This window comes from Geotrypetes seraphini, chromosome 17, assembly GCF_902459505.1.
Source record: "Geotrypetes seraphini chromosome 17, aGeoSer1.1, whole genome shotgun sequence".
NCBI lineage: Eukaryota > Metazoa > Chordata > Amphibia > Gymnophiona > Dermophiidae > Geotrypetes > Geotrypetes seraphini.
The window spans coordinates 16,874,141-16,896,092 of record NC_047100.1 but is presented as its reverse complement, the minus strand read 5'-3'; the positions used below and the strand labels follow the sequence as shown (position 1 = coordinate 16,896,092).

The 21,952-nt window shown below is 38.7% G+C and overlaps 1 protein-coding gene across 2 annotated transcripts in view; it reads left to right on the top strand.

Annotated features, from left to right (window-relative positions):
- Positions 1-21,952, top strand: part of DNAH12 (dynein axonemal heavy chain 12) — a 451,362-nt gene that overhangs the window by 182,238 nt on the left and 247,172 nt on the right. For both annotated transcript variants that reach the window (XM_033925718.1, XM_033925717.1), the window contains exons 28-31: positions 9,083-9,328; positions 9,582-9,701; positions 11,055-11,164; positions 15,991-16,171. In XM_033925718.1, coding sequence (XP_033781609.1) covers positions 9,083-9,328; positions 9,582-9,701; positions 11,055-11,164; positions 15,991-16,171 — 657 coding nt within the window. The remainder of the gene's footprint in view (positions 1-9,082; positions 9,329-9,581; positions 9,702-11,054; positions 11,165-15,990; positions 16,172-21,952) is intronic.

Here is a 21,952-nt window from a genome sequence, read left to right as displayed (position 1 = left end):
GTAGAATTTGAACTGAGATCTTGCTTTTATTGGTAGCCAGTGTGAGTCTAAGTATGCTTTGGTGATGTGGTCGTATTTGCCCAGTGAGTAGATGATTCTGAGGGCCGTGTTCTGAACTGTCTGCAGTTGTTTTATCATGTAATTTGGGCATGGTAGGTATAGGCTGTTACAGTAGTCTACAATACTCAGTACTAGGGATTGTACTAATATCTTGTATTGATCTTTGTTGAAGAATTTTCTTATTTTTCTTAGGTTACGTATTGTGAAGAATGCTCTTTGGATGATTTTGTGGATTTGAGACTGCATTGTGCAATTTCTGTCTAGTAGGATTCCCAGGATTTTGAGTGTGCTTTGCATTGGGTACTTGATTGTGTTTACTTCTAGTTCTGTGAGAGAAGGTTTTTTTTCCCTTTCCAGTAGTAGGAATTTAGTTTTCTCCGAGTTCAGTTTTAGTTTATGACTTGACATCCATTTTTCTACCGTTTCCATTATCATTTTCAGGTAGTTTGTGGATAAGGGGTCTTGAATATTAAAGGGGAGGAGGATAGTTATATCATCTGCGTAGCTGAATGATACTGTGTTTAGGGCGTCTAGGGTTATGCCTAGGGATGCTATGAAGAGGTTAAATAATATGGGTGATAATGGTGATCCTTGTGGTACTCCACATGGGTTTGACCATGGGTCGGATATGTGCTCTTTTGATTTGACTTTGTATGTTCGTGTTTTGAGGAAGCTTTGGAACCATTTGTGAACATTACCTGAAATTCCTATTGCGTCTAATATCTGGAGTAGTGTGTGATGGTCAACTAGGTCGAATGCCGCAGAGAGATCGAGTTGAATGAGAAGCAGCTTGTTTCCTTTGCTGAGGTGTTGTCGGGCAATGTCTAATAGTGATACCAATAGAGTTTCTGTGCTGTGGTTGGATCTGAATCCAGATTGTGATGGATGTAGTATGTGATGGTCTTCAAGGTAGTTGGAGAGGTGTTGTGCGACAAGGCCTTCTGTTATTTTAATGTATAGAGGGATTGAAGCGATTGGTCTATAGTTTGCAGGATTATCTATAGGACCTTTGGGATCTTTTAGGATAGGTGTAATTATGATTTCTCCTAATTCCGGTGGGAAATGACCTTCACTTAGTGTTGTTTGAAGCCATAGTGTGAGGCAAGCTTTAAATTTGGTGGAAGCTGTTGCTAGTAAGTATGAGGGACAGTTGTTCAAGTCACATGAGGATTTGCTGTATTTTTTGTAAAGCCTGTTCAAGTCTGACCATTGTATCTTTGGGAAGTTTGTCCATATCCTGTCTGCTGGGATTGCTTCATCTGTTTTGGGATTAATTCGTATTTCTTCTATGTTGATTCTTGAATTGTTGAATGTGGATCTGGTTGTGATGATTTTGCGTTTGAAGTGATCCGCTAATTGGGTGGCTGTGGGTGTTTGGTTTCCTTGGGTGGCGAGAAATGGTTTGGTATCGGTGAGATTTCTTAAGATGTCAAAAAGTATTCTTGTGTCTGGTTTTTCTGTGCTGATGAGTTTGGAGTAGTAGTTTTTTCGTTTTTCCTTCAGTTTGGTATTGTATTGTTTGATTAGGATTTTCCATTCATCTTTGATGTTGTTGTGTTTTTGTTTTTTCCATGACCTTTCTAATTGTCTGCATTTTCTTTTTAGTTGTAGAAGTTCGTTGTCGAACCATTTATTAGATGGTCTGTCTATTTTGTTTTTGTTTTTTATTGGAGCAAGTTCGTTTAGTGTGGATTCACTGAGGGTCCTCCAGCTGTTTATGAATTCTTTGGGGTTGTTGGGGTCGATTTCGGGGTCGACTGTGTTCCAGAATGTGTGAGGTTCTATTTTCGGTCTGAATTTGATGAGTGTTTTCTTTGGGGTGGGTTTGTTGTTATTTTGAGCCCAATTGATAGTGAATGAATATTTGAAATGGTCTGACCATAGAGTAGGGTGCCAGGACCCGTTTGAGATGTAGATGTTTTGTGTGTTTTGATTTGGAGATGAGTAAGCTGCTATATCAAGTTGATGACCTTTTTCGTGTGTGGGTTCTGGGTTGAGAATTTGATAGGATAAAGTGTTGAGGTATGAGAGTATATCTGTTGTTTGTTTGGATGATTGATCTTCTAAGTGGAGATTTAAGTCTCCGAGGATCAAGTTATGTGTGGAGGAGAGTGAGTTCTGGAAGATGAATTCTTCAAGTTCTTGTTTTGAAGTATTCCATTTACCTGGTGTAATGTAGCAAATAAGACAGTTCAGATTTCCATTGAGTGATTTGTCAGATATTTGGCAGGCTAGCAGATCAAGATAAGGGGTGGAGTGCTTGGTTAGTACGTCGATGTTGAGATTGTTTTTTGTTATGATTGCTAGACCTCCTCCTCTTCTGTTTTCTCGACATACTACTTCAAGTTTATATCCTTTGGGGCAGAATTCTGTGATGCTTGGATCTGACTCAGAGGTGAGCCATGTTTCGGTTAGGAAGAGACAGCCTAGATTGTCTTTGGTCAGCCAATCTTTGATTAATTCTGCCTTTGGGCTTACGGATCTGATGTTCATATATGCGCAAGCAATTGTAGTGTATTTTGTGGTTGGTGTAGTGGTTGTATTGATGATAGTTCTTGGTGAGGTTTGGTATTTTTGTGTGTTTGAGTTAGGTTTTGGTGGGGGTCTTTTTCCCCAGATGGTGGGGATGCTGGCTTGGCTGGATAGTGGGCATGGAGTTAGTGTTCTAGTGGTGTGCAGTTTTCTGGTATGTTGAACAGGTCTGTGTGTTGTTGTTAGGATAGGGATGGTTTGTATTTGGTAGCCTGTGGTTTTCCATTTTGCTATAAATGTGGCAATTAGTATGAGGGCAAGAATGAGGTTGTGTGTACGCAGTGCCATTATTTTTTTTTTTTTTTTTTTTAAATTTGTGAGGATTGCGGTTTGGTAGTTATTTGAGTTGGTTGTGAGAGTGGATGTATGGGTTGTGTTCAGAATTCGCTGGAGAGGTGGTTTGAGAGGCAGGGGCTTTAAGAGAGAGCTGAGTCCTCCTGCTTGCACGGCGTCGGGCGGAGGAAGGAGGGACAAGATGGCAGAAACTTCCTCCTTCCTCTGCCTAGGAAGTCGCTGGGTGGGGGAGGCTTTCGGTGGCCCTCAAGGGCTGAAGAAAAAGTCCGACTCAGAAGTCGGTCTGCGTTCGGTGATCCGCGGTTGCTGGAGCGGCAGGGGCTCTAAGGGAGAGCAGAGTCCTCCTGCTTGCACGGCGTCGGGCGGAGGAAGGAGGGACAAGATGGCAGAAACTTCCTCCTTCCTCTGCCTAGGAAGTCGCTGGGTGGGGGAGGCTTTCGGTGGCCCTCAAGGGCTGAAGAAAAAGTCCGACTCAGAAGTCGGTCTGCGTTCGGTGATCCGCGGTTGCTGGAGCGGCAGGGGCTCTAAGGGAGAGCAGAGTCCTCCTGCTTGCACGGCGTCGGGCGGAGGAAGGAGGGACAAGATGGCAGAAACTTCCTCCTTCCTCTGCCTAGGAAGTCGCTGGGTGGGGGAGGCTTTCGGTGGCCCTCAAGGGCTGAAGAAAAAGTCCGACTCAGAAGTCGGTCTGCGTTCGGTGATCCGCGGTTGCTGGAGCGGCAGGGGCTCTAAGGGAGAGCAGAGTCCTCCTGCTTGCACGGCGTCGGGCGGAGGAAGGAGGGACAAGATGGCAGAAACTTCCTCCTTCCTCTGCCTAGGAAGTCGCTGGGTGGGGGAGGCTTTCGGTGGCCCTCAAGGGCTGAAGAAAAAGTCCGACTCAGAAGTCGGTCTGCGTTCGGTGATCCGCGGTTGCTGGAGCGGCAGGGGCTCTAAGGGAGAGCAGAGTCCTCCTGCTTGCACGGCGTCGGGCGGAGTCAAAGTTTAAAGCACAAGATACATCTTACACCCCTCAGTCTCAGTCATTTGTCCTTTATTAATATATCCTCTGAAGGAGCCTTAGCTCTCTTTTACAGGCTTGGCTGCTATAGCAATGTCCTTGAACCACCGCTGCCAGTGTTCCACCTCGATCCAGACTACAGAGTCTATGGATCTTCGATCTACAGCTTCCAGCTCTATATCCTCACATAAGGCATTGCCCGTTTCGAGGCACAGGGCGAAGTCTCCTCGACCTCGCACGAGACCTGCTTCCAGGCAGCACTCTCATCGCCGGTCAGGCACTCATCGAAGTGCAGGTCCTCCTCCAGAGAGAAGCCTTCCTCGTCCAGGCCTTCCAGCTCTTCGAGGCTTCCAACTCCTCGATCCAGGACACCAGTAGCAGAACCTGAGGGCTCCGCTTCTCCCAGTGCCTCGTCCCAGTCTGTTTATTCACTGGAATATCAATACTCCAGAGAGGCCTCACCTTCCTTTTCCACTCGAGGCGCCTCGAGGTCATCGAGTCCCTCTCGAGGCCATCCTCTTGCGGATCAATTGTCCTTTTCCTCTTTCCTCTGTCAAATGGCTGAGGACCTGGATCTTAAATTGGATTCTGGTTCTAAGTACTCTAAGGAGTATTTAGAGTACTTAGAGTTTGCCCCGGCCTCCTGCGGAGTCTCTCAAACTTCCTCTGAACAGACTTTTTTCTCAAACTTTCAAACGAAACCTGGAAACTCCTTATGCCATCCCTGCTGTTCCAGGCAAGTTGGAATCGAGGTATAGAACTGTACATTGCAAGGGCTTTGAGAACTCTTAACTATCTCATCAGTCCCTTCTTGTGGAATCTTCCTTAAAGAGGAGTCATCCTTCTAGGGTCTATGCTACCGTACCTCCTGGCAGAGAGGGCAGGACCTTGGACAAGTTTGACCGTCGTCTTTATCAAAATTCGATGATGGCCTCCAGGGTTTTAAATTATAATTTTATCTTTACTACTTATTTCAAGTATTTTATTGATATACTCCCTGGGTTTTCTAAAGACCTTGGTCAACACAGGCTTTTAGAGTTCCAGCAAGTCATTGCTGCATTGGCATAACTCAGGTTGCACCTTCTTCAGTCATCTTATGATGCCTTTGAGCTTTCCTCGAGAGTCACTGCTTTCTCAGTAGCGATGCGCCGCCTTGCCTGGATTCGCACTATTTTTGTTTTAAAATTCTTTATTCATTTTAAAACTGACAAACAAGTGATTAATATTAAAACATTACATTACTAATAAAATATACAGCACTTGACATTCTTATACATATAATCTATTAAAGTAGAAATTATAACCCTTTCTCCCCCACCCAACAATTCTTCAATGAAATTTTCATAATACAACAGAAATCCAATCATTAAATAAAAATATTAATCATCCAATTTCTCCCCTCCCCCAATAAAATACATGTATCCATCAGAAAGGAAAACGATGTTCATTGATTACAATAATTCTCTAATGGCCCCCAGATCTTTATAAAGTTTTTATAATTACCTTTCTGTACAGCAATTGCTCTTTCCATTTTATTTTATTTTTTTATAAATCTTTATTCATTTTTGATTCTTACATCAAGTGAATTATAAATATAAATTATAATTATAATGAATTATAAATAATAAAACAATTTTTCTCAAATCACTTGTACTTACAATCAAATATTCTTATAAGATAAAATAAATACCCCCCTCTTTATCAATATTCCCATTTCCATATGATACATATTCCCCATCCCAACCCAAATATAAACTACCCATGTGTAGATTTCAAGAGAAAATGGGATATTCATGTGGGATCTCTAGGAGAGTAAGAATCAAGGAGCGGGTCATTGGTATGGGCAGACTCGATGGGCTATGGCCCTTTTCTGCCGTCAATTTCTATGTTTCTATGTTAAGATAGCCAGTCTTTCCATTTTAAAGATGTGACAAAGTGAATTCCACCAAAAAGAATAATTAAGATTTGTATAATTTTTCCAATTAGCCGTAATGTGCTGAATTGCCACCCCTGTCATTATTAATAGAAGTTTGTTGTTATAAGATGAAATTTGACTTTTTTTCCTCATAGCCGAACAGAATAGTATCATAAGACAAAGCAACATGATTTTCAAGTAAACGGTTAACCTGCGTCCAAATTGAATTCCAAAATAATTTAATACAGGGACAGTAAAAAAGTAAATGATCCAAAATCCCTCCTTCCAGATTACAATGCCAGCATTTATTAGAATTAGATCTATCTAACTTTTGTAAACGAACTGGGTCCAAAAAGCTCTATGCAACAAAAAGAACCAAGTTTGCCTCATAGATGCTGACATTGTACATCTCATTCTCCAAGATCAAATTCGTGGCCATTGAGATGAAGAAATTTGCTGCCTTATCTCAATACTCCAAATGTCTCTAAGACCATTTTTTGTTTTTTTATTCACATAAACAGATAATAATTTATACCACAAAGCGGCTTGATGTCCCAGGAAATCCGCTTGAAAACAAAGGAACTTCGCACTATTGATATGGACCCCAACATTCAGGATCGTCTGGCCAATATTCTTTGTGAAGGCAATGACCTCTTTGAAGAATCTATAGAGGCTGCCACCAAGAAGTTGTCTGAGCATGAGAGATCTTTTACTTCCATCGTCAGACCAAATCCTAAGCCAGCTCCTTCTAAGCCTTCTCGACCTGTTCCATCCTACTAGACAATGCTACCCCCAAAAATGGACTAGATTTTCTATGTGGTGCATCTCTTATAACAAGCAGCCTTGAGATACCTCCTTGTCTTCTGTCTTGGATTATCTTCTGCACTTATCTACCTCTGGCCTCAAGTCTATATCCATTCGAGTTCATCTTAGTGTAATTGTTGCTTTCCATCAGCCTATTGAAGGGAAACCCCTTTCTGCTCATCCTGTGATTTCCAGATTTATGAAAGGACTTTTCAATGTCAAACTTCCTCTCAAACTGCCTCCAATGGTTTGGGATCTCAATGTTGTTCTTGCTCAATTGATGAACCCTCCATTTGAATCAATGGCTACGGCTCATCTGAAATATCTCACGTGGAAAGTGGTGTTTCTCATTGCCCTCACATCTGCTGAAAGAGTCAGTGAGCTGCAAGCTTTAGTTGCTGATCCACCTTTCACAGTTTTCCATCATGACAAGGTGGTCCTCCGTACTCATCCTAAATTCTTACCTAAAGTTTCTGAATTTCATCTCAACCAATCCATTGTACTTCCAGTATTTTTTCCAAGGCCTCATTCTCATCCTAGAGAATCAGCTCGTCATATCCTGGACTGAAAGCATGCTTTGGCCTTCTACCTAGAACGCACCAAACCACACAGATCTGCTCCTCAACTTTTTGTCTCCTTTGATCAAAACAAGTTGGGACATCCAATTTCTAAGCATACCATCATCATGCAACATATCTCCAGTAATTGGAAAAATTACAATAATCTTAGCTATACATTCTGGTGGAATTCGTTGTGCCACATTTACAAAATGGAAAGAATAATTGCTTTTCAGAAAGGGAATTATAATAATTTTAAAAAGATCTGGGGGCCATTGGCAAATTATTGTAATGAGTAGACATCATTTTCCACTGACAGTATATTTATACATAGGGGGAAGGGGGATGGTATAATATTCTATTTAAAGGTTAATCAATAGATAAGAATACAATATTTATATGATATTTTTGATTGAAATATTTGAGGGAAAGGTGGGTGGGGAGGGAATAAATTTATGTATTTACGATGACAATAGAAAGAAATTCAAGTGATGTGTAAAAGTTTTAAATGATGTAATATTGTGTACTTGTAAGATGAAAAAATGAATAAAGAATTTGAAAAAAAAAACCCCAACAAGTTGGGACACCCGATTTCTAAGCGAACCATCTCCAACTGGATGGCTGCTTGTATCTCTTTCTGCTATGCTCAGGCTGGACTGCGGCTTCAGTGGCTTTCCTCAGATCCACTCCTATTGAGGAAATTTGAAAGCTGCCACCTGGTCCTCGGTTCATACTTTCATCCCTCATTATTGTCTGGATGTTTTCTTCAGACGGGATGGCCATTTCGGCCAGGCAGTATTACAAAATTTATTCTCCTGAATTGCCAACACTCCCACCATCCTATTCTGGTTAGCTTAGAGGTCACTTACATGTGAGAATAGGCTGCCTGCTTGTCCTGGGATAAAGCATAGATACTTACCATAACAGGTGTTATCCAGGGACAGCAGGCAGCTATTCTCACAACCCACCCACCTCCCCTGGTTGGCTTCTCTGCTAGCTATCTGAATTGAGGAGACGCGCCCTGTACTGGGCGGGAAAACACTCGCATATGCGCGGTGTGGCAGACTCAAAACTTCTGAGTTTCTTTAAGCAAGTCTGCTTGCGAGGCTGTCCGCATCCTGGCTCTGTGGATGATGTCACCCACCCACATGTGAGAATAGCTGCCCTGGATAACACCTGTTATGGTAAGTATCTGTGCTTTACCTCACTGTGATATTCATGCCCATTCTCCACTCATAACCCACACAGTTCCCATCCCACAATATATTAAGCAGTTAGTGTGAAATTTTTACCACATTTGCTGTTTTTTTAGCATGCAATAGTTGTTACCCAGGCCCACATTAACGATTACTGCGCGTTAAATTGCACACTGATAACACACTTTAGGTAAAAAAATATATCCCTGATTCTCTTTTTATGTAGAAGATGATAGAGTTCAATAAAATTGTAATAGTATAAATGCTTTATTTTATGAATTAACAGTGTAGTATGAACTTTAAAACTGTTTGATGATAGGAAAAAATAATAAACTTAAAGTTCATTAAAATGCATATGAAATATAGTCGTGCTGTAACTGCATACGGTAGGGATTGAATAAAGTTTTGTATCCATCAGGAATAGCCATTTTCTAATGGCACATTGGAACCTATCCTACATAATATTATATTACTGAAATTGCATTGTTAAAGATATTCATTTGGCAATTAAATATTGAGTCATTACATTAAAATATATCTTAAAGCAGCCTGGAATTAATAGTGAAAGGACTAGACTGAGACATTTTTAGCAATTATGAGTTGGAAAAAACTTAAAATTCCACCTCCAATGATGCTTTTGTTTTGATTCTCCATAGTCATATTCATATCACAATTCCTATCGCATATATTTTGTATGAGTGATTTTATTCATTTGTATTGTTTTTGTCAGGTTCTTTTCCGAACAGTTGCCATGATGGTTCCCAACTATGCTCTTATAGCTGAGATATCTCTTTATTCATATGGGTTTCTCAATGCTAAGCCTTTGTCAGTGAAGATAGTAATGACTTACAGGCTTTGTTCAGAGCAGCTTTCTTCACAGTTCCATTATGACTATGGAATGCGTGCAGTTAAAGCAGTGTTAGTGGCGGCTGGTAACCTGAAACTGAAATACCCAAAGGAGAATGAAGATATACTGGTGAGTTTTTGCCTTACTGATACAAAAAAGTGGAAATAATTAACTAGTCATAAAAGAATGTTTAAGAACAGGCCTAGATATATTTTTCTAAAATTCTCAAAGTTTAAACATTAACCTGAACATATTGCAATTGAATATTTTATTGGTTTTGTCACTTTTGTAGTCCTTTATATTACCCTTAGTTAATATTTATGTACTTTTTGTTACATGATAATATGTTTAGTACAATCCATTTATTTTGTATTTCTTCTAGCTTCTTCGATCAATAAAGGATGTGAATGAACCTAAATTCTTGTCCCATGACATTCCTCTCTTCAATGGTATAACTAGTGATTTATTTCCAGGGATTGTTCTGCCAGAAGCAGACTATAAAGTGAGTATATTTGTAAACGTTTTTCCCTAAAAACTTAACCATGGTTCTACATCAGCTGTTAAAGTAACTTGCTTTTTTCCCCTTTTGTAAGGATGACTAACAAATTGAGGTATTTCCTGACATTTGAGTAGCAATTCAACTTTTCCAGTTAAAATGTTGGTCTTTACATCTTTAGAAGATAGCTTTTATTTGGATCTTGGTGTGCATCAGGGGATAATAATTCCCTCTCTAGTTATTGTTTCAATCGTCTGCTAAGCATAGGCGTTGCTACAGGGTGGCCAGTACCAACCCCAAAAATGTTTTGCCACCCCAATTCAAATCCCATTCCCATGTTCGATCCGGGTCCCTTTTGTCTTATGGCTTGGCTCTTGAAAGGGAATGTCTAAGTAAGAAAGGATATTCTGATAAGGTGATCTCCACCTTCTTGGGTTCTCGGAGATTTTCTACCTCTCGGGTTTATGTGCGCATTTGGCATCATTTTGAGGAGTCCTCCATAGCCCCAGGTACGTTAGATAGATTGTGAGCCCACCGGGACAGATAGGGAAAATGATTGAGTAACTGATTATAAAAACCGCTTAGATAACCTTGATAGGCGGTATATAAAAACCTAATAAAAACTTGAAACTTGAAAACTTGAATCAGCGTTAACACTAATTATAAGGAGGTTTTTGTACTGATGACGTTATTTATCCTCTCTAGTTAGAGAAGGGTTCTTCCGTAATGGGGTTCTGAGGCTTTTCCTCCTTCACGTAAGTGTATTGGCTTTTATACTTTCTCACTTTTTGATTTGCAGCTTTTGTTTTTATGAACTCCACTATTTACCCTTCTCCATTGAGAATATTTACCATTAAAACCTACTCTCTGTTTTCTGTCTTTCAACCAGTTCTTAATCCATAATAGGACATTACCTTCTATCCTATGACTTTCTAATTTTCTCAGAAGTCTTTCATGAGGTACTTTGTTAAATGCCTTTTGAAAATCCAAATACACAACATCAACTGGCTCATTTTTATCTACATATTCATTCACCCCTTCAAACAAATGTAGTAGATTGGTAATGCAAGATTTCCCTTGACAAATCCATGTTGGCTTTCTCTCATTAATCCATGCTTATATTTTTTTTGGTCATTTTGTTCTTTTTTATAGTCTCTACCACTTTGCCTCTCTAAATAGGTGATTTATTTATTAAGAATTTATTCATCACCTTCATGAAGATATGCAATTGGTGTAACTAGACGTAGGCAGCTTACATTGTAAAACAAGATTTATTACTGTTAGTATTATTTTTTTTTTTTATAATTCTTTATACTATTAGTATTATTAATATATTTATATTTTTGTTTGTCTCATCAGATTTTCCTGGACTGTGCTGAAGAATGCTGCTGTAAGCATAATGTCCAGCCTGTGATGGTTTTTCTTGCAAAAATTATTCAGACTTATGAAATGATGATTGTGAGACATGGGTAAGACTGTGGTGTCTCATTTATATTATTAAAACAATCTGAGCTTTATTTAGCATAAGATTAGATGCTCAGTTGCTTATGTGATTTTAAGCTTTTCATGAGTAAAATCCATAATTTTGTTTTTGTTTACCTTTTAGTCTGTTATTTTGTGTATCTTGCTTCTTTTGGGTCTTTCTTTAGTTCTCTCTGCATGTGCAGAACTATAGGTTCCTTTTACAGAGCCATGGTAGCAATTCTTTCATGGCAAACATGATAAAGCCCATTCAATTCCTATGGGCTTCATTGCATTTGCTGTACCAGGAATCACTACTGTAGCTTTGTAAAAGAAGCCCTGTATGCATTGATTGCCTATTATGCAATATTAAAATAATGTATTGTAGTAGGAAGACACTCACTAACCAGTGGTATTTGCTCCCATTCTTCAAGGGTTGCTAACAGCTAAGGTTTCAGGATATGCTTAATGAATATGCATGAGAGAGATTTGCATATATTACTACCTCAATTTTATGTAAATCTTTCTCAGTCATATTTAACCCAGGGGGAGAGAGGAAAATGGAGAAGATTGGCACCAGTGCTGAGTGGAACAATAAAAGATGGTGGGGGAAAGGAGACTACAAAGCGATGAGAGTAATGATAAGGAAGAAACTTAGGAACACCTCAAAGAAATGGCAGTCTGTAGAACAAGCCTGGTCTTTATTCAAGGATTTGGTGATCGAGGTGTAAAATCTGCATATCTCAAGATTCAGAAAAGGGTGCAAAAAGAATCAAATAAAAGACCTGGTGTGGATAACCAAAGTGAAGAAAGTGATAGGTGATAAGAAGAATTCATTCAGGAAATGGAAAAAAGGCAAAACTGAGGAGAATTGGAAAGAGCACAGGAAGTATCAAAAAGAATGTCACCGTGTGGTTTGAAAAGCCAAAAAGGAATATGAAGAAAGGCTAGCCAAGGAAGTCCGAAATTTTAAACCGTTCTTCAGATATGTTAAAGGGAAGCAGCCGGCTAGGGAGGAGGTGGGACCGCTGGATGACGGAGACAGGAAGGGAGTGGTGAAGGAGGAGAGAGAAGTGGCGGAAAGACTAAACATGTTCTTTTCATCTGTATTTACAAAAGAGGACACATCCAACATACCGGAACCTGAGCAAATCTTCAAAGGAGACCAAACAAATAAATTAATATCCATGGAAGTAAGCCTTGAAGATGTACGTAGGCAGTTAGAAAAATTAAAAACTGACAAATCGCCGGGCCCGGACGGAATCCACCCTAGAGTACTGAAAGAACTAAATGAGGAAATAGCAGAACTACTACAGCAAGTTTGCAATCTATCCCTGAAAACAGGAGTAATCTCAGAGGATTGGAAGATAGCCAATTTTACGCTCATCTTTAAAAAGGGATCAAGAGGTGACCCGGGGAATTACAGACTGGTGAGTCTGACCTCGGTTCCGGGAAAAATGGCGGAAGCACTGATAAAAGACAGCATCGATGAGCATTTTGAAAGAAATAAACTTCTAATCACAAGCCAACATGGCTTCTGCAAGGGGAGATCGTACCTAACGAACTTACTACACTTCTTCAAAGGAATTAACAAATGGATGGACCAAGGGGACCCCATAGACATCGTATATTTAGATTTCCAAAAAGCCTTTGACAAGGTACCCCATGAACGCCTACTTCAGAAACTGAAGAACCATGGGGTGGAAGGAGACGTACATAGATGGATCAGGAATTGGTTGGTGGGTAGGAGTGAAGGGCCACTACTCGGACTGGAGGAGGGTAACGAGTGGTGTTCCGCAGGGGTCGGTGCTCAGACCGCTGCTATTCAATATATTTATAAATGATATAGAAACAGGGACGAAGTGCGAAATAATAAAATTTGCAGACGACACCAAACTATTTAGTGGTGCTCAGACTAAAGAGGACTGCGAAGAATTACAAAGGGACCTGAACAAGCTAGGGGAGTGGGCGACGAGATGGCAAATGAAGTTAAATGTAAAGTATTGCATGTAGGAAGCAAAAAAACGAGGTACAGCTATACGATGGGAGGGATGTTATTGAGTGAGAGTACCCAAGAAAGGGACTTGGGAGTAATAGTGGATAAGACAATGAAGCCGTTGGCACAGTGCGCAGCGGCCGCTAAGAGAGCGAATAGAATGCTAGGTATAATCAAGAAGGGTATTACAACCAGAATGAAAGAAGTTATCCTGCAGTTGTATCGGGCGATGCTGCGTCTGCATCTGGAGATCATGAAGGGCATAGAGAAAATGGAGAGGGACAGATTCTTCAAACTTTCGAAAACTACGGGACCGAGAGGGCATTCAGAAAAGTTGAAAGGGGACAGATACAAAACCAATGCTAGGAAGTTTTTCTTCACCCAACGGGTGGTGAACACCTGGAATGCGCTTCCAGAGGGCGTAATAGGGCAGAGTACGGTACTGGGGTTCAAGAAAGGATTGGACAATTTTCTGAAGGAAAAGGGGTTAAGGGGTACAGATAGAGGACTACTACACAGGTCCTGGACCTTTTGGGCTACCACACGAGCGGACTGCATGGAACGATGGACCTCTGGTCTGACCCAGCAGAGGCACTTCTTATGTTCTTATGAACGGTGCAGAGAAAAAGAATGGAAATGAGAGATTGAGGAGAAAGGAGGGGAGAAAGTATTAGGGATGAGGTCAGGAGTGGGGAAAGAAGAGAAACTGTAGGAGAGATCAGATAATAAAAAGAGGAAAAGAGTGTCTGGGAAGAAAGGAGTAAAGAATAGTAGAGGGGTGGAGCAGTTAATAGAATAGGCTTCTTTAGAAGGGAATAAAGGGAGGCTGTAATGCGATAGTCTGAGGAGGGTAGGAGATAGAAGAAAGCAGAGAAAAACAAAAAAGAAAAGTTAAAAAAACAAAAAACGTTGAAAGCTGAAATAGAGAAATCTGCCTACTACATTTGCACCGTCTTTGACCAAGTACAGGTGTAATATTTAGATTCAGTTTTTCATTTGCTTTATTCTGCTATGGGGCTCATTTCAAAACGGAAACATGTACAAAAGGCAGCATAGAGTGGCAGATGAACTTTTTTTTTTCTCCAAAATGTCCAAATCGCTATTTTCAGAACCCAGTTTTTAGACAGTTTTCTATGGAATATATATGCAATGGGGTTCATAATAAAAAAAAAAAAAGTCTAAAAAGTGGCCTAAATGGCTACTTGGACGATCAAAAAGCCTGATCATCCAAGTCCCCTTAATCAAAGCTGGTTTTAGACGTATCTAAAACCAGCTTAGGCCTTTCCCCTGCCACTAAACGCACAGCGAGAAAAGAAGCATGTTTAGAGGAGGGGAAAGGGCGGACGGTGGGCGGGAAGTGGGCTGACCTACACCTAGGCGTGCAGCAGGTATAACCAAAACCTTAGGCAGGTTGCCTAGTCGGCACTTATACGTTTTGACTTAGACAAAGTCAAAACAGGTCTAAGTGCCAAAAAAGGGGCCGCTGAGCTGATCGTGATGGACACCGGTTACAGAATCCATTACTAAATTGTGAACCTCTCTTTAATTTTATTATATTTTTGTTATGTACATCGCTTAGTGATTATAATAGGCGATTAATCAAATTCTGTTAATAAACTTGATAAACTTGATTTTAGGCGAAGGACTGGCTTCTCCTTTGCCTAAAAGCCCTTGTGTTGGATATTTGGGGCTTAGGAGTTTTTTTGGTTCATTATGGGGTATAAGTATAGACGTAGTGGTAGTCTGGGCGTTTAAACAGCTGAATGTAGAGGCAGGCCATTATCAAAAAAAACCTCCATTTGGACGTTTTTTTTGATTATGGACATTTTCCCTGCTTCTACTTTCAACATTTAAGGCCTTAGGCCAAAAGGGGTATTAGACGTTTTTTTTTTTTATTATGCCCCTCCACGTGTCTAAATCTCAAGGGGGTGGTATGATTTAGCTGGGACTTTGATGGGCTTATGATTTGGACATTTTTCTGCAGTAATGGGACATTGTAGATAGCATCCAGGGCAAAAATTGGATGTTTGAGGCTAAACCTATTTCAATAATGAATAAGAGCCAAAAAGGTGCCCAAACTGACCAGATGACCACTGGAGAGATTAAGGCAGTGGTCTCAAACTCAAACCCTTTGCAGGGCCACATTTTGGATTTGTAGGTACTTGGAGGGCCTCAGAAAAAATAGTTAATGTCTTATTAAAGAAATTACAATTTTGCATGAGGTTAAACTCTTTATAGTTTATAAATCTTTCCTTTTGGCTAAGTCTTAATAATAATATTGTCATTTATAGCTAAAGAGACATGTGATCAAGAAACTGTTTTATTTTACTTTTGTGATTATGATAAACATACCGAGGGCCTCAAAATAGTACTTGGCGGGCCGCAAGTTTGAGACCACTCGATTAAGGCATGAAACCCCCCCCCCCATTTCTCCCCTAATGGTCACTAACCCCCTCCCATGCCCTTTCCACCAAAATGTGAAAGAAACAGTACATACCATCCTGTATGACAGCTGAAGATGTTATGGCCAATCCTATTAAAACAGCAAGCAGGTCCCTGGAGTAGCCTAGTGGTCGGTGCAGTGTACTTCAGAGAAGAGGACTCAGGCCCATATCCCACTCTTAACTAGTACTCTTGAGGTGGATAATACACTGAGCTCAAAAACATCCAGCAAATGCCCATTTTCAATCCAAAAATGTGGACTTTTTTCTAGTTTGAAAATGGCCATTTTCTCTACTGTTTTTTGGACATTTTCCCCCAAAATCGGATTTAGATGTCACATTGAAAATGCCCCTCCATGTGTTTTTGTACATTAACATTGGTTCTTTTGTCTGTTAGTTTTATGTTGGTAGGTGAGCCATTCTCTGGAAAGACAAAAGTTCTGCATGTATTGGCTGATACTTTGTGTTTAATGAATGAACGTTCATGTGATGAAGACAAAGTTATTTTCAGGACTGTGAACCCCAAATCTATCACCATGGGCCAACTTTTTGGTCAGTTTGATGCAGTGTCTCATGAGGTATTATATAAGTTTTTTTGACCTGGAACAAAGGCTAAGATCCTGTAATTATATGCTTTCATTTTCAGCTAACATGGGGACCTTAATTTATTTTATCCTTCCTTAACATATCAAAGGGCTAATGTAATAATGTATGAGAATTCCTGCAAGTTTTCAGCCTCTCTGATGAAAGTTAATAACCCATGCAAATAAATGGATAAGCAGGTTTCAAGTGAATATTTCCTACTGTATCAACCCCAAAAGTCTTCTTTTGTAAAAACTGTCCTGCTAACGTTTATGCACGCTGATTTTCAAAAACAATCATCATGATGTGCTTTGCTTATTCGTTCATTACAACAGTTCATTATTTATAAATATAAATAACTTGACATATAGTGGATTATGAAGTGCACTAACATTTTAGTGCACGCTAACACCATTAACATGTTATTGATATTAGGTCCCTCTGCATAAAATAGGACCAGTGATAAATAATGTTTTAGTATATCTATCTCAGTGTTCCACAAACTTTGTTGAGCTGTGGCACACTAAACATAGTGGCTTCAGCTCGAGGCATTCGAAAGTGCATGGACGTTGACATCACATATATGTGTGATATCATTACATCGACATGTGCAAAGGCCCTCCAGATGGGCCTTGAGCTACCAATGGTGGGTGCCGGCAAGGAAGACGTGCAGAGAGATGGAGAGTTGCTGGTGCCAGCTGATTGCTTAAAGAACATGCCTCTTGCTACGAGAGGCATGTCTTGTAGGCAGTCAGCCGGCGCCAGCACCTCTCCTCCTCCCCAACATCTCATGGCACACCTCAAATCTCTGGAGGCACACAGTTTGCGATACACTGAACTAGCTCTAAGTACTATTGAAATAGGAGGTAAGGAATGGTCTAACGGTAGAGCTGCTGCCTCTGTACCCAGAGGTTGTGGGACCGAATCCCAGCACTACTCATTGTGACCCTGGGCAAGTCACTTTATCCTCCTTTGGTCCGGGTACAAAATAAGTACCTGTATATATGTAAACCACTTTGAATGTGTAACTACAAAAAAGCAGCATACAAGTCCCATTCCCTTCCCCCTTTTAGCCAAAGGGCACAATACTTGAAAGTCAGGTAAAATGCTGATATTCTGGCATTTTTATGTGTTTCTAGGCATGTATTATCATATATTGCATCCGTTTGCTATAAATATTTATACATTAGTGCACTGGTTTTCTCATCAAGGGCACCTTTTACAAAGCTGCAGTAAATGCAGAAAGCCCATTAAATTCCTATGGACTTTGAGGCGCTTACTGTGGCTGCATCGCTACCATAGTTTTGTAAAAGGGGCCCCTAGTCATTACCGTAATGATCATTTGGCCAGGAACCATACACCAAGGCTGCCTCTGGAATATAAGATTAGGTTTTTACCTTGATGATCTTTCTGTTAGTTGCATCTAGGAGTCCTAACTGTAGATAATGTCCCATATTTGTGAGTTGATTGCAGAAAGATTAAATTTACATTCACCAGCTTCGCCTCAAGTTTCAAGTTCAAGTTTGTTTATTTTTGATATATCGTCTATCAAAACAAATGTCTAAACTGTGCACAATATAAAAAATTGTTGAAAACTGTTAAAATGAGTAAATAAAACAATATTTGTCATATATTAAAATACTAGGCAAATTCACAATAACGTACATGAGACATAAGGGAAGTTGGGAAAGGAGAAGTTGGTTAAAATACATCGAAGTAAAAATTAATTTAAAAAAAGGGGAGGTAAAAGGGGAGTGGCAAGACATTAGGGAGGGGATCGCTACAGAAGAAGCGTTTGATGTTTCAGAGCTTCACAGAAATTAAAAGTTTGAGAAGCAGAAGCTGGTACTAAAGAGTAAAGGCATCTTTAAAGAGAAGAGTTTTGAGCTTAGTTTTAAATTTTCCCAAGCGAGTTCTCTAATCGAACATCTAATGGGAGGGCATTCCACAACGTAGGGGCAGTAACTGAAAAAATGGATTTACGAGTAGTATCATAAAACAGTTCACGTATTGATGGAATGGAAAATAGATTTTGAGGCAAGTAATTAAAAGTAAGAGGAAAAGAAGGCCGCTTTGTTTCTCAAAAGTAGTAGTTGACAGGCGTGGCTTGGAGCGCGCACAACATGGTGGCTTAACCGCGACGCTCCTCGAATCCAGGCAACTAACTGTAAGGAATCGACTGTTTTGCTTCGCTCACCCGAGTTAAAAATAATAAAAAACAGCGTCGGAAATGGCAGCGACGAGGTAGGGAAAGTCCGAAAAGCCGTGCACATCGGGTGTATCGGCGAAAAGGTCAAAGGTTACTCCTGTGTCACTGTCGAGTGTGCCAATCCCGCTGGAAACTGAAGATTTTACTGATAAATCAGATATTATGGCGGAACTCTTCAAAATCAAGCTAATGTTAACTGACAATGCCAGCAAAATTTCAGAAGTCAAAGAGGAAGTGCTCAGTCTAAAGCAGGAGATCCAGAATGACAGGTAAAGGATGTCTGTGATTGAAGAGAGAGTCGAGCAGCTGGAAACTATCACACAAAAGTGTGAAGAGGAAAGGAAAGATGTAGCAGCCTTAAAAAATGAGCGGGTTCAGCATATTGTAACGGAGGAACTGAAAATGCGTCGCGTGTGCGCCAGGTGGGTCCCCAGAAATCTCACAGAAGAGCAGATGCAACGACACATTGAAGTGTGCAAGAACAATGTTACACAAAGCAAAAAAAGAGAACTGCAGAGTTGATCTGCAAGGCACAGGAACTTTATTGGAATGAATAAATTGTAGTGATCAAAAAAAAAAAAAAAAAATCAACTGGTAGATTTGGAAAACCGGGGAAAGAGAAAGAACATAAGAGTGCTTGGTTTAGCTGAAAATCTTGAAGGGGGAGATGCTATACAGTTTTTAGAGAACCTTTTACCTAAACTGTTACAGTTAAATTCTAAGTGGTCGTTAGAAATAGAACGTGCACACAGAATTCCCTCAAGAAAACCAGTAAACCAGGCTGGCCCTAGACCCTTGATTTTTAAAGTTTTAAGGTATCAGCAAGCTTTAGAAATCTTAAAAGTGGCAAAAGCAAATAAAAACTTAAATTATAAGGGGTCTAAATTGATGTTGGTTCCAGATTTTGCTAAATACACTGCAAATATAAGGAAACAGTTTCTCACGTTCAGGCAGCAATTAAAAGAAAAAGGCTACATGTATGGCTTGTACTATCCGTCGACGATGAGAGTGTCTACTGGGAATAAGTCCATTATTTTCAAGATCCTGCAAAACTGAAAGAATTTTTGGCACAAGAGGAACCAATGTCTACATGAAAAAAACAGTAATAGGGAAGTTTCATCTGAAGAAAGAAGAAAGAAAAATGGGAGATAAAATGAACAAGAAGAAGATGGTTAAGAAGAAAGAAGAGGACAATGACTACTGATTGAACAGATTATTTTTAATGCATTTGAAACTTTTTGATTTAATTATTATAATATATTGGGTGCTATGACATAATCTTAATTTAACAAGAAATTAAATTATTTATGGAAATTATTTCATCCATATATATTTATGCTAATATCAATTGAGAGGAATGATAGATTTTGTTAAAAAATGATATAAAGATAAGGAATTTGAGTGAAGGATAATTAATAAAGAAGGAATTAATTTTAGACTTTTAATTAATTGATACAAAATATATACTTTATTCAACTACCTTTTCATATTGAATTTACTGTGAATGATGATGTGTGAAAATGTTTAAAATGAATTTATTAATATTATTAATATAACTGTAGAAATGGGTATATCTAATTTACATAGTGAGTATTTAATATATATGGAATTAGAGCTAAATTTGAAATCTGTTAAAAATATATTAAAGGGAGTAATATATTAGTTTGTAGGGAGGATATGTTTATAATTTTATGAATCAATTGCATATAAATTTTATTTCAGTCATAAGTTCACGCAGATATTAATTGATATGAATTACAAAATTTAATGGGATTTTCAAAGTAGGGATAATTAATTAATGAGCAGATAAAGAAATATGGGATTATAATTAAATTATATGATTATTTTTACCATATTTAGTAGATAACTATATTGAATCTATTTAGATACTTTTCTGTAAGAATGTGGAAATGAATATTAAATAACTGAGTATATAAAGATAAACTAATTAAATGGTTATATATAAGGGGAGGAAAAATTTGTTGAATTTTGAGGATATGTTTAAATTAATATAGTGGGATATTAGTTGCCTGGGAGAAGGGATTTAGGTTCTGCTTGACCAATGTGTGTTCCAGGTCAGACATTGATACAGGGAAGGAGGGGAGGGAAAATTGAGGGAGGGAGAGGGGATCAGAGGATTAGTATATTTACGAGAAATGGAAATGGAAGAAGCGAAAAATTTGAATTGTCTTTATATAATTGTATTTTTGGGGGGGAGAAGGGTTGGGGGGGAAAGGAAAAGGAAATATATATAATAAATGTGCTAAGATCTGATCATATATATTATCATAGAATATTGGTTAAAATTTGATTATAAAATAGATGGATATAAAAATTTATTCTATTAATGTGAATGGTTTAAACCATCCTATCAAGAAGAAAAAAGTATTATCGTTCCTTAAGAATCAAAATGCGGACATTTATTTCATTCAAGAGACGCATCTTTCTGAAATTGAATCTAAAAAGTTATCTGGGGGTTGGATTTCTAAATGTTTATTTGCACCGGCTTTAGGGAAAAAAGCAGGGGTGGCTATTCTGATAAATAAAAAATGTAATGCAGATTTTAAATTAATAAATTATGACCCTTTAGGTAGATGGGTGCATGTCAAAATGGTTCTGGGAAATACAACCCTGGATTTATTCAATTTATATGCTCCTAATTCGAATCAAATGGAGTTTTTCAAACAAATTCAGCAATTCCTGTTACCACTGGCTACTTCTAATTTAATAGTAGCAGGGGATTTCAATGCTGTAATGGATCCGATTTTGGATAAAAGACCAAGTAGAATTATGAAATCATTAGGCTTAGATAATTTGATTCAATTTTGTGATTTAGTCGATATATGGCGTATTCTTCATTTTAATGATCAGGAATTTTCTTTTTGTTCTCAGGTCCACAAATCCTTTTCACGAATTGATTATATATTTGTTTCCAATAACATAGCGCAGCGTGTGTTAAAAGCAGTTATTGATCTCATTGTAATTTCAGACCATGCTGGTGTGTGGATTGACCTTCAGAATTATGATATTGAACACTTTAATTCAATTTGGAGATTTAATAATGCTTTACTAGCAGATTCGAACTTCCTGGAAGATTTTAAATTAAAAATGCAAGAATTCTTTCAAATTAATAATTCGGATAACATTAATGCTGAGATCTTGTGGGACGCTTTTAAAGCAACAATGAGAGGAAATATTATTTCATATTCAGCATTTATTAAAAAACAACTTAAAAAACAATTTGTTGATATGGAAAAACAAATTAAATTCTTAGAAAATAAATTAATTGAGAAATGGGAAAATAATACACTACAAGAGTTATTAAAAGTAAAAGTTAAATATAATGAGATTTCTTCTCAATTTGTGAGGAAAGATATATTCTATAGACAAGTTCAATTTTATGGAAATTCAAATAAAGCTGGAAGATTATTAGCAAATTTTCTTAAAGCAAAAAAAAAAAGAAAATCTAAGATTATTGCAATCAAAGATACACAAGGTAATACACACACTAACACTAAAGATATTTTAACACATTTTCTTGATTTTTACAAAGATTTATATTCTTCTG